The sequence below is a fragment of the Argentina silus genome (genome assembly GCF_951799395.1).
Source record: "Argentina silus genome assembly, chromosome: 10".
Lineage (NCBI taxonomy): Eukaryota > Metazoa > Chordata > Actinopteri > Argentiniformes > Argentinidae > Argentina > Argentina silus.
This window is the reverse complement of record NC_139664.1, coordinates 15,170,239-15,186,830: the sequence shown is the minus strand read 5'-3', so window position 1 is coordinate 15,186,830 and position 16,592 is coordinate 15,170,239. Positions and strand designations below refer to the sequence as shown.

Below are 16,592 nucleotides of genomic sequence, written 5' to 3'. Positions count from 1 at the left end.
TCTCACCATACCTGTGTACTCTAGATGGAATCCTGCTGCCGACACACTGATGTCCGACTGGAATGTCAGGAACAGGTTGTTAGATGTGCTGTTCAGGAGCTGTGGGATGGTCGTACCTAAAACAAGTTCCACGAAATAGAATCAACCATAGTTCCGTCATGCCTACCAGAGCATACTACTAATAGAGTAGGGTTTAAACCTACAAGGCCCTTGGCTTTTTACTTTCCTAAAACCGTGCCTTTCTTCAGATATTCTGAGGACTGCTCTGGCCTCTCAAAGGCCATGCCAAATGCCATCCAACCCTGTCTTATCCATCTCTGCCTCTGTTGAGTGTTCAGACATCGCTTCAATGACATGTGCTTCAAAAATTCCCAGTTTTACCTGAATAGCTGCCAAGTCTTGGAGCGTTGGCGTCAACCCCATCAAAGAAATCCAGAGAGTCCCAGTTGTGCTCTGTGGCAAAAGTTACGACCTGGATCTGAAGACATGAAAAACAAAAGGAATCAGAGAGAAATCAGTATCAAAAATAACTGTGCAGAGGTGCCTCATTCATAATTGAGCCAAATGTAACAATTTCATTAAAGTTTAATCCTCCAACCCATTAAACTATCAAGCAGTACATTCGTAAGGTTTCAAGCTGTTCTCTCACTTGGATTCCTGCTCCCTCTGGCACTGAGACCTTCCACACGCAATTCAAATAGTTGGCATAGGGTTCTGGGTATCCTGGAGATAGGATGGTCCCCTTGCGCGCCGTCATCACCCCTCCACAGGGAACTGCCAAGAGACAAGACATGACAGAGGCCATACAGAGCAAAGTGAGGCGCACACACACACACACACACACACACACACACACACACACACACACACACACACACACACACACACATACACGCGCACACATACACACAGCACACAGCAGAGGAGGCAGGCAGGGGGTAACACAAGAAAGAGAGTGTTATGAGAAACATCCCACTTAAATTCCATAATAAATGAGCAACATAAAATACTGTGGAAGTAATCTTACTAGATATGATAACCATTCCACACAGACCTCTCTGTGTTAATAGAATATGCAGCAATGCATACTTTAGTTTAGCCATTGTCTTAGAACAAAATGTTCAACTGCATACTGTAAAGAGCAAATAGAGTCATCCATCATGCAAACCTGTCCAGACTGTTTAGTTGTGTTGCACACTTCTATTATGTTGAATCCCCATTACAAAGACTACTAACGTACAATGCCTAAGGCTGGCCGATGGCTTCCCTGGGGATTCACCCCCGAGAGTTAGGATTTGAGAAGACGTATGTTATGTTTCCACCAGCAGAACTAACACTTGGGGGAAGAGCAAAAAGTTACTAAAAATGGCACAGTTGTATTTAGTATGAAACTACTGTAACACCACCCTATTTCCCTAATGTAACTATTTTCTAGATTTCTAGGATGAATGCCTTTTGTACGTGCCTCTCCATCTAACTTCATTGGTAGTCAACGGCTTCACAGGGCATTTGTTGCACAGTGCTTAGCACACTCTTTTCTGCCCTTCCTCTCCTTATGCTTTGACCATGGCCCTTATGATGCTCTCCCTTTCCCCTTCACCTATGACACTGTGCCTAACTGAACCCACAAATCGCATACTTTACAGCCATCTCCACCTATTCATTCACATGGATGCCAGACCCTGACTGACTACTGACGTTCTCCTTCAAGTCCAATGGCGTCAAGTACCTCATGTCTACAGTATCAGCAGACTCCGAGAGACCTAACATATTGCAAGGCAAAGACATCATTAAGCCCACACCACAACACATGACTTACTACTGATTCAATAGACCACCGAAACGCTGGCAACATGACTCTGTTATAATGGGTATAACACAACACATTCATAAACAACAAGTCAAATCAATCAGTCACTGATTGATTAAAAAAGGAAAAAAACGGTACTATGAAAGAACAGAATTAAATGTCTTTTGTCGCAGCTGCCTTTTAGATGAGTTGCTGCGTTGTCGACAGTGATAGAAATATCAGACTTGTGCTTTTCAACGTTTATTTCATGACAGGTAAAAATAAAGAAATAACTAAACTGAATAGGGTGAGAATAATAACCATTACATTTGACATCCACTCTTCACACTTCAATGAAACACGTCCTCAAAATGTTCTTGGAATCTAAATGTCATTTCCTGCAGAGGGAGGAACAATGATATTGTTTCTCTTCCCAACAGACCTCTTGGTTAAGCACTTCTGTCTAGTTGAAGGTTGGCAAGCAACAGTATTGTATTCAACACCTTCCCAATGACTCACTCATAATGTCAATAAACAAGCATCTCTGGATGTTAAACACAGCAAGGATATCCTGTCTTCACATACACTGTTGGTTCTGATGTTCTCTGTCAAAGAAAGGTTAGTCCAAAGTGTGAAGTTAAACATGCTGTGGCACGGGAAAAAAATCTAGTTCACTGCAATTTCAAACTCATCAATATTTTACAGGTGATATCCACACTCCCACGCACATGCTCTGAGATTGAGAATCACACCAAACCACTTCAGTCTTCATATTTCATCCTTCCCAGCGTAGTGTAATGTTGAAGGATAAATTATGTCTGTCTCCTGCGATACACACACCGTAATCATCCAACTCTCCAATAATCACTGAAGCACCCTTCCACGCGCTTAAAAATAAGGATCGATTAACATTTATATCACTGAATAACTGACATGTACAAATCGGTGAAGAACATAGAGGGTAAATGTTATCAGTGGGTAGGAGGAGCAATTTACATATACTGTATGATTTGATGGCCACTTGCTATACCTAGAGTAGCCTGTGGAAAATATATCAAAAGATGTACATGTATTATATATGCATAAATAACAAGAAGGGATCAAATGTGCTTGGTTCCACCACTGTGAGACCACCCCCTCATTGCTTTGCACCATGCAACAGAAACATTCCGTGGGAAATTAGTCTGGAACGTAATGACTCCTCAGAGTCTCATGAGATAAAAGTTAATCTAATTGGTCAAGCATGATTAGAGACCATGAAAGTCATACATCAGGATGGATGCTCCCCACCATCTCCTGCTGCGGTAATACATCATATTTACAGTGTGAAGACAGGTCTGAGAAGGAGAAAGTTCTAGAATGGAACAATAAACACTCAACGGTCTCAGAACAAACACATCTCTCGGTTCCGTTCCATTTACTTTTTTACTCTATGGGCAAATATCTATTAAAACATGTTGTCTTTTATCCAAGAGTAGACAGCTAATGAACTCATGATTGAACGTTGTACCTGCTAGCTAAACAACGAAGCCCATTGTAATTCAAGAGCATTGTGGAACTGAAGTAAAACAATCATTACGTGACCCAGAGATACAGCGGGTGAGAAGGAAAGAGAAAAAAAAAAAACCTCTCTACACAGGTGTAAAAACAGAACTCATCCTTCATTCTCCAAAAAACGTTTTGAGTAATTGAGCATATTGTTGTGTTGAGACTGCCAAACACCCCATATCCATTGTTGTGCACTGCCTGTGTGGGGAGGTTTATTCGGAAACCAGCCAAAGCTAGAATCATTATAAATGCTTGTTTTAAATGGCAGTATCCAAAAGTGACCTCTCGTTTTTAGTGAAGCGAACACTTCTGAAACCATAACCTCCCAGTTCACATGAGGACCAAATATAGAATCATTATAAATACCTCTTTTAAATCGCAGCATCCAACAATTCCCTCTCGCTCTTCATAAAGTGAACGCTTCTGAACCCATAACCTCCCAGGTCACATGAGGGCCATTTCATGACTCTCTGACTTCATTGAATCCCTCCATCATCTCTGTAGTATCTGTACCTCATTCCCCCAGAGTGTGTGTGTGTGTGTGTGTGTGCGCGTGCGTGCGTGGGTGTGTGTGTTTGGAGCTCTCCACTTACCAACACATGTAGGCACAGTGCCGTTCCACTGGGCCAGCGTGTTAGGGACAGCCTCACACCTGATGGCGGTGGAGCCATGCAGAGTGTAGCCTGGATTGCATTCAAACACCACAACGGTGCCAATGCCAAAGTCGTTCCCTATCCTCTTCCCAAACCTGGGCTCAGGGACTGAGTTGCACTGTGACGCGCTGGTCCTAGGGACAGCTGGGGAGAGAGAAAAGAAAGGGAATGGTGAAGCAACAAGAATATCCTCTGAGATCATCAGTCAATCCACTTGTCTGCCCGCCTCTCTGCTCTGCTTTGCCACAGTCATAGAACACTGGTGAATGGGCCTTTCAATAGGCAGTGATAAATCTACCTGCTTCCAAGATGTAGTGCTTTTTAGCCAGCCGATACGCTCAATGCCAAGATATTATGCCGTTACAACGAGTCAGTCTCTTGAACAGATTTCCAGTTGAGTGTAGAGATATTTGATAAAAACGTACCTTGATATACAAAGTGAAATCCTTTGGCTGTCTGTGGCCCCATTGTTGTGAACCTGATAGTGATTTTGTTTCCAGAACTTAACGGCAGAGTCTCTCCTGAAAAGGGAAAAAAGAATAGTTCGTTTTTTCTCATGCGGCTCCTCAAATACATTTGTTTATCATCATGAAGGATTACAATTAATATTGTACATATGGTATGACCAAGTAAAAGTGAGAGAACATATTGCCGTGTCATTATGTGACATATGAAGTGGCAAATACTGTAGATTATGAACAGTGTTGGGTAGGGGACTTAAAAAATGTAACCATTAATTATGAAAAATTATGAATAAGTAAAAGTGATGTACTGTACCTGAGTGCGAACCATATATAGAGGAGAGAAGAGAAGACTCCGGAGAGGGCCCGTCATAGATATCCACAACATCACTGACCAAGGTTTGGAACACCACAAACTGCCCAAAGAGCACTAGAGAGAGAGAATGATAAGAAGAAAACGCATCAGAAAACACCATACCACACAGTATACCATCTACTATGTTTGTTCCTCCAAATGTTGGAATATAGCCAAGATTATTAAATGAGTTGTCTTTAACCCTCATTTCAATATCTTAATGTTCAATGTACTGTATCACAATTCAAAGTAGCATCTCAATATGAAGATGTAATGAGCATCTGAAAAGACCCTTCTCAAGCGGCAGCTCTGACGAATTGAGAAACATTAGAAGTGTAACTGCAGAAGCTATAACAATAAATGGAAGAGAAAATATATATCAACCATATCCTTGCATGAACATTCTTCAATTAACAGTTTCCCATTACATTATGTATTTACGTATATCAATGTTATCTGCTCATCCACTTCTCTGAATGTACACAGCCATGTGGACCAGTGGGTTTGTGATATGCAGAGTCACTGGGAGAGATAACAGGCCCAATCTCATCCTCTAGTGCCCAGGCAGGCATCATGGGAAAACTAAGCACTCTCAGCTCCTAGTGATGAAGATGTAGGAATAAATGCCATACAGTAGGGAGCTTAGTCTGAGATGGCACCTTCTTTCCCTTTGACAAGCGTGTTTCAACTAAACTATAAATAACTACAGTATTACACAACAATGAGGCCAGGTTGCATGAAAGTATTTTATCTTCTATCCAGTGAACACACATACAGAGAAAAAAATATCTTGTATCTGCAGCACCATGGTGACAGAAATTAAATAGATGGAAATAAACAAACACTCAGGTAAACTATTAATAGGCCATATAAAGAGGAGGCCACTGTTCGGTGCACTGCTAATGTAGCTGAAAACCATTTCAGCCTGGAGCCACAGAGTTAGATATGCCTCAAGGCTAGAACACCACATCTGAAAGGTGTTAAAGACAGAAATTGCAACATATGTTTGTCCTTCTGCATATGAATAATGCAGAGGAGGCTGTCCTCTCCTTTTAATGCCTCGTTTGGAGTCCTGGCACACCTACGGTACTGTAGCTAGCTGTGCGACTGATTGCCAGATGTAAAAACATTTTGAGAAGGTGCACATTACAATTTCGATGTATTTTTTTTTATTATTTCTTTTTATAATAAAGGTGACACACTTGTATTTGCGTAGCGACATGAAACAGATTGAAAACCAACAGCAAAAGAACAGTGACAGCCAGGAGGAGACTTTAACAAGGTCACAGCCTATACTCACGCAGTACTGTACCAGGCCATATGGCTCGCCTACCAAGCTACAGTCTGAATAAAAAGGCCTTGTCTCCTGAGGGGAACTCACTGTTGTAGCATTAGCATACAGTATTATGCAGAGTTTGTTGCGCTGCCACCTCATACTGCGGATTCCACAGAGCTCATTGCTCTCTCTAATCCAAAGCTATTCATGCATTACGCCAATCTGCTTCTCTGCTGTAATCACGTCCAGCTATTAAGTCAATAAATCATTGTAAACGTGTTACCTAATTTATTCAACAGGATGATGAATCTTTTGTCCCCCAGCTGGAGGTAGTGGTATTGCTTTGCAGGCATACAGTACAATATGTACATAACATAAGATACAGTTCCAGAGAAAAGTCGCGGTCACACAACAGTGTGTTTCAGTGTAGGCGCTACCCTTCAGTGAAATATTCCCTAATTCTCAGTGTTGATGACATACACAGAAGAGAGGTGGACGGCTCTACTATATTGTTTAGGTACATACTGTACTGTGATATTCACCATGAATTTGTTGAGCATTTAAGTCTCTCCAAACCAGTTACCCTTTTTGTCATTGAGATAATCACGATTTTGCGGTGTTAATTTAGTCCATATTCATTTGGAACGTAAAAGTCCAGACATAATTACTGATGATCATAATCACAAGTGATCATAATCTAATTTCCCTCTGAAACATATTCATTTTGAATGAATTTCAAATGCATTGTGATTGTAACAGTTTTCTGTGGTCTCTGGCAAGATACTCATCTGACTGCACTCAGGGGTTATTCATTTTAATTAATCACATGTTGCAGGCAATCAAATCAGTCTCATAGTGCAAGCAATGAGAAGACTCATTTACGGAAAACCTGAGGGATCATAAAAAGAACCACAGTCACATATTTTTTTAATGTTCCATTATCACAGTGAAATTGCATCACCCTCTTGGCAGGACGAATGCCTGCACTTTGGCATGAGCTTCAGAGGCCATTAGGCAGCATCTTGGGAGGAACTGTGCTTCAGCTGAGGAAGCCGTGTGGAAGCAACATATTGGCTAAATATGTTCAACTTTTAACATAGGCTTTTAGATTGTACTCCTATCTTGTCAGTTCGTGACTAGATTTTTAAAATGTTTTTGCACAGAGAAAATGTTCCCTTGTCACGAGGATGTTGTTTAGTGCCAAACAAATCAAAACGGAATTTCCTGCTGCTTTTGTGTTCGTGACTTGGTGGAGTGCCTGGTCTGTTATGCTGTTGTTGAGTCTACTGAGCTCCTAAGCTCCTCCACGCCTCCTGTGTGAGTGAGCGGCTTACAGTACAGTACAGTAGGAACACTATCCGGCCGATACTTTTGCTACCCAGTTTAAAAACACAAAAGGCAGACCGGCCCAGAGATCCTGCCATGTATTAGGTTTGGAGATTCTCATTGACTAGACTCTAGAGGGAGCAATCAGACTGTGTGTGATTGTGCGTGGGAGGTTGTAGTCATGCACCAGAAAGCCTCAGGCACAATCTCACTCTTCACTGAACATCAGCATCAGAATCAACAGTGAGCCCCAGGGTCAGGTCTTTTTTTTAATCACCTCCTCTTCCTCGGCGCCACTTTACTTTCTTAACTTGTTACTGGCTGAGATTTATTACCGCAAACCGTTAGTGCTCTTCTCTGACACCAACCATTATGCATGTGTTATTGCTAATGTTATGGACATATGCTGGAGTCATAAAGAGCCCGCAGATGGAAGGATGACAACATGTTGTACCTATAAAATCTGACGTTTAAATGGCATGGCTCATCATGATCTCAATGTAACGATTGTGAGAGAGCCTTTCAAGGACTTTGTTAGACTTTGAGCAATGTAAAGCCTATCTTATAAATGCTTAATAGAGCCTTAATAAACCAGTTATAAGGCCCACATACAGTAGATGCTTCAAACATAATTTATAACGTCATATGTAAAGAGTTGCTTAAAGGTTCTGACATTTTCTATTCATGATTTTCAAAGCACCTAAAGTACGAGGTTGACCTTATATGAAGGTTTCATTAAGTCTATCTTTATCTTTCAAAAGGTAGAAGTTTTGCACTGCAGAAATGTCATCTTCCACAAAGAGAAAAGCTTTTCATAAACATGAATAAAGTGGCTGGACACGTTACGTTACAGTCTGTAATAATAGCTCAAGGATTTTCTATTTCAAAACAAAAAAGTTACTCTAGTTACTGGACTTCCTGTAAACAACAAAAAGTAAATTCCAGAGGGGCAGTATATCCATGTGTTTACAAGCTGTGCCCAAGGCAAAGGTTGGCTGCTACGGATAATTCATCCCTAAAAGCAGAAAGGCTACTGTTTGAAATATGACTAGAAACATTATTTTTGACAGAATAATTAAACATTAAAGGGCAACTGAGACGCTGTACCTTAATGATATTCATGCAGTTTAAAAGAAATTAACAATGCAAAGTGCATACATATCATCCTGGTGGTGGAAGATTGGTCAAAAATGAATACAAAAGCCCAAGTAAGAACAACTGTCTATTTTGGGAGCAAGCAGCAGACATGTGTGGCTTTTTGTATTCTACCTAGGCTGGACCAAGGAACCACGGTAGAGTGCAGACTGTGTAATACTATGAACTTGTGATAGTGTATCAAGTGTAGTACATGACTTTTGAGAGTGTATTAAGAGAAAGACACCATAGACACAGTTCAGTCATGTTAAATACTCTGTTAGCATACACTGACTTAAGCAGTATTTTAGATGTATACTATTACACATACAGTATGTGCTGCAAAAACAATTCATATAAAACATTGTTTACATTCTGTTATCCCTCTCAGTGGACCTGAACTTAAGAGATGATATTTTATGCTGACCTTTCTCTGCCAGTGTATCCAGTTCGAAATGTCTCTGGATATGAACAATGTACACTCTGTCTGCATTCAACTATCAATGGTACTGTACTGTACATCACTACTTATATTCCATAGAAATGAGGAGATCTTACCCTAGGGAGGAATGTTTCTCAAAGGCCCCAACAGTTTAGGCTGAAGAAAATGCAATTTTTATGAAAATGTGTGGATTGTTTAACTTCCTGAGCAGCTGAAAATGGCACTACAGAATCTTAACTGTCAAGCAAGCTTATCAAACTGCAGATTAATTAAAGTACTGTAAGCGTGGAGCTCTGGAAAAAATACCTCTGAGAAAATATATCACTTCACGGCTTCACAAATGGAATATTTCCATCGAGGAGGAGTGCATCATGGTATAGACATACTGCTGTACTGTTGAATTATGTACACTGTATCATGCACTGTGTCAACTGAGAGTGTGTTTGTTTGCTCTATTTATTCATTGCTGCATTTTGTGTTTGACCTTCTCGTCCACTAGCTATTGAGCATTTTTCATTTAAACAAAATAATTTTTTGTTTACCCTGACCCTTGCTTGGCTCTCCTTCTTTTGATGATGACAGCAGTCATGCCTTGACATACCTTGCTACATATCTTGCTACAACAGAGACGTCAGTGGGGAAATGCAGGACTTCCCATGGGAACATGTGTATACTGTATTGTACATACTGTGCTGTATTATGGTATTTGGAATACATCACTGTGCAGAAAATAGATCTGTGGAACTACATTAACCTGACAATATGTGGGAGTAAATCTTGAAATATCAATAACAACATATTATTAAACTACACTACTCTCAAAGTCCTATGGGAAAATTATCAAGTGTTTTCTGGTTGGTCATTTGAAGTGAGTTCTATTCTAACACACTGCACTGTAGCTAAGGATGAGCTTCTATTCCTTTTAAATCCACCTCCTCTGGAGAAAACACAAACAAATCTGTTTCACACAGCAATGTAGTTATCTACAGCTACAGCTGAGAGGCCTTGTCTGCTGTTCCTGCAAGATGGTGAAAAACCATGGACGGTGTGTATGGAATGCTTACCAAAGTCCCCTGGGACAAAGATGTCATAGACACACGTCTGACCCTTGGTATAATTATGTGGGTAGTTTGGGGACAGCACAGTCCCCTCTGATCCGGTAGACCGACCTCCGCATGGGGCTGAGAAAGCAAATAGAATGTCAAAATGACATCCAGGTTACAATACCTAGGGAAATACAGCAGTAAAACGAATCAGCAAATCCATTCTAACTGGCACAACTGCATAGGTAAGCAAAATAAACTGAAAATAGGAGGTGACAAAATTCTCATTTTGACCACTTAACTGCTGACTAACATTTGTTGCGGAGAGTCTACAGAAAGCTTGACATTTAAGAGAAACATCTGGGACATTTTCAAAGAAAGGATGGAAGGTGAGTTGTTTAAGGGTCCAGCATAATGTCCAAAATGGGGAGATATACTGCAACTTCCCTCAATGCAATGCAAAACAAAATCAAACTCACTCTTCCCCAGATTACCTTGGCAACATTTACATGACGCAGAAACACAGTACCCATTTATGGAGCTTCCTCCTCCTGTTTATTTCACTTTAAATTTCACACTTTTCACTGTCGTGATAGTCTAAGTGACTACTTAGTCCATACAGTACAGAAGGTTAACACCTGCAGGATCAACTCAACTCATATCTTAAGCTGTTAACAATTCCCGTAATTGCTGAGAGGCTTTTAATGTGGAACCTCAGACCTCCTGGACTGACTCAGCAGGTGGGTAGAGAGAGAGGACTGTGTACAGTAAACAAAGACAGACTCATTTGTCAGAGGGAAGCCGTCACCAGCTGCTCAATGTCCATGTGGGACACAATGCATCCGTCACCAGCTAGGCTGGAAAAGAGAGCTGAGGCCGACAAGATAAATCCAGGTTGGGTTGTTTAAAAAGCACAAGCCATGTAATGAATCATATGTGGTCACTGCGAGAAGGAATTAAAGGAGTTGAGACCATCGGCGAAGGTGCACTGTGTGTTCATGCATACATGGACAGTTCATGTCGCTTCAATAGAGCATCTAAGTCAATTGAACGGAATAGAATAAACCTTCCTCTCGGCCATATTCAAACTGACACTGTTGCTTCCCCTCAGCTTAAACAACCCAACACTGTTGTTGGTTAGTGTTACTGTGCTATAAGTGATGGATGGTTGCTTCACCTTGACAGCTGGGCTTGGCGCGGTCCCACTCCGGTCTCTTGCTGTTGCCCATAATACAAGTCAGAGTGGAGTGTCCCTGTAACAAGTAGCCGGCCTCGCAGTGGAATGTCACCATGGATCCCAACTTGTAGTCGTTCCCCAATCTGGTCCCATTCATCACGCTGCCCGGATCAAAGCAAGCCTCCCGTAGCTTAGCTGTGCGGAGAACAAAGTATTTAGAATGAATAAATGTCAAGGAAGAAAGATCTCTAATTAGGACAGAATTCTGTGACAATATAATGAGTATGAATGTTTGATCAGGAAAGAAAGCTGGATTAATAAAGCTATATTTGCATTACAAAATAGATGATTCCTGCCCCTTACATAAAGCAAATGAGGCCAAGTGAGTCTTTTCTCACAGTTGCAATTCAAATCAGGGAAAGAACAAAACATGTATCAGAATACAAATTCTGAACTGCAGCTATATTAGAAAGCAAACACTTAGAGAGTTGAACTATAATCCCTCACCTACCTTTATATTCCAAGTGAAAGCCTGTGTAGCTCACTGAGCCATCACTCCGGAAGGCCAGATGCATGAAGTTGGATGTGCTCTCAATTTTCTCTGGAAGTTTGCTGTCCTGAAAACTACCAATGAGGTGGTTGTTGCTATCCAGCCCATCATATATATACAGGAAATCATAGTTGGGCTCGATACTGAAACTGAAAAAGAAAACAAATCGACATAAATTGTTAAAATTGTTTCAGCAATGTTTTAACCTGTGACGTGAGTGAGAGCTTTCAAAAGCATTTTTGGTTTTACAAATCGTGAATTTGCACAGCCTTAGTGAGTTATCTAAGCCTCTTGCACTTCAGACAAAGAATGACAAAATGAAAAAGTCCCCCCCAAGAGGTGAGAAGAGATTGAATTGTTACGACATTGTGGTGCCAGAGATTCTCCCAAAAGGCAATGGCAAAGTACGTGTACTGAGAAAAGGCATTTCATATTATTGTAGTCTATATCAAATCACATTCTGCAGCGAGAGGGATGCTGTTGTTTTCAAACTAATGAGCTTGGCTTATGACAAAAATGTAAATAGCTTCGAGATAATTAACTTTTAGTCAAATCAAGACAACAGCAATTTCAAATCATAACTTCTTCCTTGTTTTGTGTCCCCATAGGAGGGCACAGTTTGTGCTCGCTCTAGCAGTCATGTAAAGCAGGGGAGGCCTGTGAAGGTAGACGTCAGAGGACGGGCTGATTGGAATGCATGGAATGGAATGAGGAATGGACACCATTCCATGCATTACAATGAGCCCTTCTTTCTCCCTCCATCAGCCTCCAGAAGTCTGAGAAGAATGTGTAATTTTTATTCACTATAAAAAATAAAAAAAATCACTATTTTGACAGTGTGACTGGGACCATGAATATAACAATCCAATTCTACATCTTACCTGATAAATGCCAGTGATATGACATAGTCTGAGTGGACAGCTATGAGCCAATCACAGTCCTTGCTGTGAGGGTAGGGGTGTGGGAAGTTTGGAGACAGGATGAATCCAGTTGAGCCTGTCACATTTCCCCCACATGGAGCTGGATTTTAAGAAACAGGATTTTGCTTATCAAATCAAGATTGGGGTCAATTCATTTTCAATTCAGTCAGCTCAGGAGGTAAATCCAAATGACAAAATGGGGCATTTATTTTCAATGATTTCTCAATATGCTGAAAATGGGAAGCTTCTTTTGAAAGAATTGAAATAGAATCGACCACAACACTGTTGGAGACACACAGCAGTACTATATTTAATGTAAATTCTCACCAATGCAGCTTGGAGGGCTGGGCTGCCAGAAATATCTATTTTCCACTTGAATACAGGTGATTTTGCTCTCTCCCTGCAGCTCATATCCTGGGTCACACGAAAAGGTCACGGTATCACCTGGTTCTCTCCCCTCACCATTACGACTGCCATTCATGGGCATCCCAGGATCTCTGCAGGCTGTCGCCACGGAACCTGTCAACACACACCCAGGACAAATGGCTTTACATACTCTTCAATGTACTGAAGTGCCTCAGTATCAAAAACAGGTGGAGTGAATAACTGATTGAAATAGTAACTGGATAAATATTTGGATTGTTTTTAAGACATGACATGTATCCCAAACAATTCGGGTAGACCGTAACCCTAGAATATATTCATATTTTTGCTTTAGCCGATCACTTACAGTACACATCAGACACAACTCATAAGGGGCCTTGTAATTATGTGATTCTGGCTAGAATAAAAACCTGCAAACCCAGAGTGTGTCCAAACAATGGATTAGGAAATTGGAAACACAGGTTTAAGCCTTTGATGGATCGCCAACTCCCAATATACCAAGTATTGACGGAACAATTTCAGATCAACAACAATGGAAGTAAATGCTGCGTTGTATAAAGACTCACTTGAGAAGTCGATAGCGAAGCCAGACTTGGTGATGTAGAAGTCGGTCTCGAACTGGATGGTGACCACATTGAGGGTGCTGTGGATGCCCTCGGGCAGCAGGGATCCGCTCACCTCTCTCAGGGACATCTCGTTCTCCGGTGGCCCGTCCCACACCTTCAGGATGTCATGGGACGCCTCTGTGTCAAACGCCAGGAACTGGAGGCTAGATGTTAGAATATATCTGATTAGAAATTACATGAAATTCCTGTTTTCCATCCTAACTTGGAACAAAGTCAATCTACAGTACCACAATAAAAAAATATGTGAATCCATGATTTAAATGTAACTTCACTTGATGGTTTTTAATGAATGTCAGTTATTTGATGTTTTAGCTGTATACTATATGGACCTCGAAATTGACTAACACATTCTTAATATATGTTTTGTAATGTATTCATATGACTAAATGTCTTTCCCCATGTGAAGTACCTGACAATGTTGCCAGAGTTGACTGTGATGGTCCAAGCACATCGCAGGTTGTTGTCGTAAGGGAAGGGATACCCCGGTGACAGGATGCGCCCAGTTGATTCTCCTTTGAACCTTCCTCCACATTCCGCTGCACATGGACCACAAACAGGCAAACACAACCATGTCAACAAAGACTATGAAAACAGCAGCATAGAGGGAAAGACACAGTCAACATACAGAGAATACAGTACAGGCAGTGTCCACAATAGACCAGAGCCATAGAGATATACTCTATGTATAAACGGCTCTGCATGAGACAGAATGTATAAATGAATACAAATAGATACCAGTTAAATCCCTCCCCTAAGCACACCTCTTCTCTCACTCTTTTACCTGGTTAGGGAACTGCAACAGTGGCCAAGATACTCCAATCCCTCAAGAATGGAAAACTAATTTTCCCTAAGCATCCCTCCTAATGGCACCATCAATTAACTTTCAAAGGCTGTCCATAAAATACACACAAGGCTGGTCCAGCACTGGGGGAAGGAGACAGTCACACATAGCAATGACTCCTGAATGTGTTACCACATATATTCTCTTGTAACTCATGTAACTAACTATATCACAAACACTCCCCAGTTAATTAATGAGAAAATTACATTACAAGCCGGCTTCAGCGGACCATAGCAGATATCATCAAATAGCAGATATCATCATCATAGCAGCGAGCCATCTCCTCCACAGTGGACCATAAACATACTTTAGCTGCTGGAACCCCCCACTTGCTATTCAAACCAGAAATAATGAGTGTCAGTATCAATATGATGATCGTTCTATCTATAAACATCAATGTTTAACAATTAATCACACTGTATGCATTGCACTGTATGCAAAAGCAAGTATATAGGAAGAGTCCCATCCTATGATTTCTACCTCCACCAGCCTCCACTGATACAGTAGGACCACACTGAACCTGTTGTTGAACAAATACATATGTATAAGAAAAGGAGGCCGAGTTCCTGGTGGCATTTTATTAAGCAATTCTGCACACGTCCAGAATTTATAAATCAATCTTTACCATAATCCATCACGGCTAGACATTGGAAAGACACAGCTCTACAACACCGACTGGATTCAAGCAAATTGCAGGTAATAGCTTTTCATATTTTCCTCTTGGCTCTGCATGCATTGAATTTAAAAGTGATATCTCGACAGTATGTATGTTCTGTATATCTCTGACTGATTACCCATCTACTTGTAACAAAGAAAAATCATTCATCAATACAGCGACAAACTCCAAAGGGATGACAAAAACCAAAAAAAACCTCACTGCTCTCCGGATCACTTTAAGACGATGCTGTTATTTGACACAAAGACTAGCTCGCATCAAGAACATTCTCTGAGATCAATTATTCATAACTAAACATTTAGAGCCATTTGTATTCTCTCACGAAATGAAAAGCAGTGCGTTTTTTAACACAGTCCAATTAAGTGGGAATCATGTAGGACTAAATCCTTAGGATTAACACTGAGCATGGCAATGTTGACTGTGTGCTTGGACTGCATACTAATAGCAGCTGCCAGAGAGAGAGGGGGATTACCTATGCATGAGGGGAGATGGTTGTCCCATGCCCTTCTCTCGCCAGTCATGCACTTCAGTATGCCACTGCCATGCAGGGTGTAACCTTGGTCACACCCATACGTGATGGCGCTGCCAGCAAAGTGACCCTGGTCGCTGACTTTGAACCCAAACTGCGGCACTCCTGGATCCTCGCAGTGGGAGAGTTCAAAACCTAGGAGAGAAAAATAGAGTGAAAACAAGTTGGATCATTATGGCTGACTCCTAGACACGTGTACACACGCGTATTCACACACACACACACACACACACACACACACAGAGAAAACTACACGTCAGCATTTTTTAACTAGTAAGTCTTTTTATTGGAGAACAGCCATAATGCAACACAGAGACATATTCTAATTCATCTGCATTGTAAAGACATATTGATTGAGGTATGGAATTAATTTCCGGTTGAGCACAGATGAGGATTGAACTTAAAGTCCCATTATACTACTTGGCAGTAAAAGAGTCTTTCTGGACAGAGAGCACAATTAGACTTAACCAATTAAGTGCTCAATTGAGTGTGAACATTTACCAGGATTGAGGGATTGTACGGACCCTCATAAGAATGAAAAAATAAAAACACTGCGCAAATAGAGGAACGTTCCAATAACTCTTAAGTCTTGGGCTGTATCTTGACCATGGTTTTTGTCTAGCTCCTCCACCCCGGTTGTAAATGAAGAAGCTGTCCTGCTATGCGGCAGCAGCAAACGGTACATAAACCCGGCAGAGCAGATTTATATCATTCACTCCCAGCAGTCCCCAAGCCCATGCCAGATGTTATGGCAGTATTACAAGTGTCATGCCCACAATAAATCACAACTGTTACTGCCTACATTTAGAAAATTACCTCCACACTTTGGTCTAAGAGCCATGAAAACATGATCAGATTTCAT

General features: G+C 41.1%; 1 protein-coding gene across 1 annotated transcript in view; it reads right to left on the bottom strand.

Annotated features, from left to right (window-relative positions):
* Positions 1 to 16,592, bottom strand: part of LOC310810515 (CUB and sushi domain-containing protein 3-like) — a gene marked incomplete at both ends in the record, with an annotated part of 91,006 nt that overhangs the window by 30,687 nt on the left and 43,727 nt on the right. The window contains 14 exons of the mRNA XM_083678305.1: positions 12 to 116; positions 382 to 478; positions 650 to 774; positions 3,931 to 4,134; positions 4,416 to 4,511; positions 4,768 to 4,881; positions 10,049 to 10,165; positions 11,205 to 11,399; positions 11,716 to 11,903; positions 12,636 to 12,774; positions 13,002 to 13,193; positions 13,625 to 13,827; positions 14,094 to 14,220; positions 15,674 to 15,865. Coding sequence (XP_083534431.1) covers positions 12 to 116; positions 382 to 478; positions 650 to 774; positions 3,931 to 4,134; positions 4,416 to 4,511; positions 4,768 to 4,881; positions 10,049 to 10,165; positions 11,205 to 11,399; positions 11,716 to 11,903; positions 12,636 to 12,774; positions 13,002 to 13,193; positions 13,625 to 13,827; positions 14,094 to 14,220; positions 15,674 to 15,865 — 2,094 coding nt within the window. The remainder of the gene's footprint in view (positions 1 to 11; positions 117 to 381; positions 479 to 649; positions 775 to 3,930; positions 4,135 to 4,415; positions 4,512 to 4,767; positions 4,882 to 10,048; positions 10,166 to 11,204; positions 11,400 to 11,715; positions 11,904 to 12,635; positions 12,775 to 13,001; positions 13,194 to 13,624; positions 13,828 to 14,093; positions 14,221 to 15,673; positions 15,866 to 16,592) is intronic.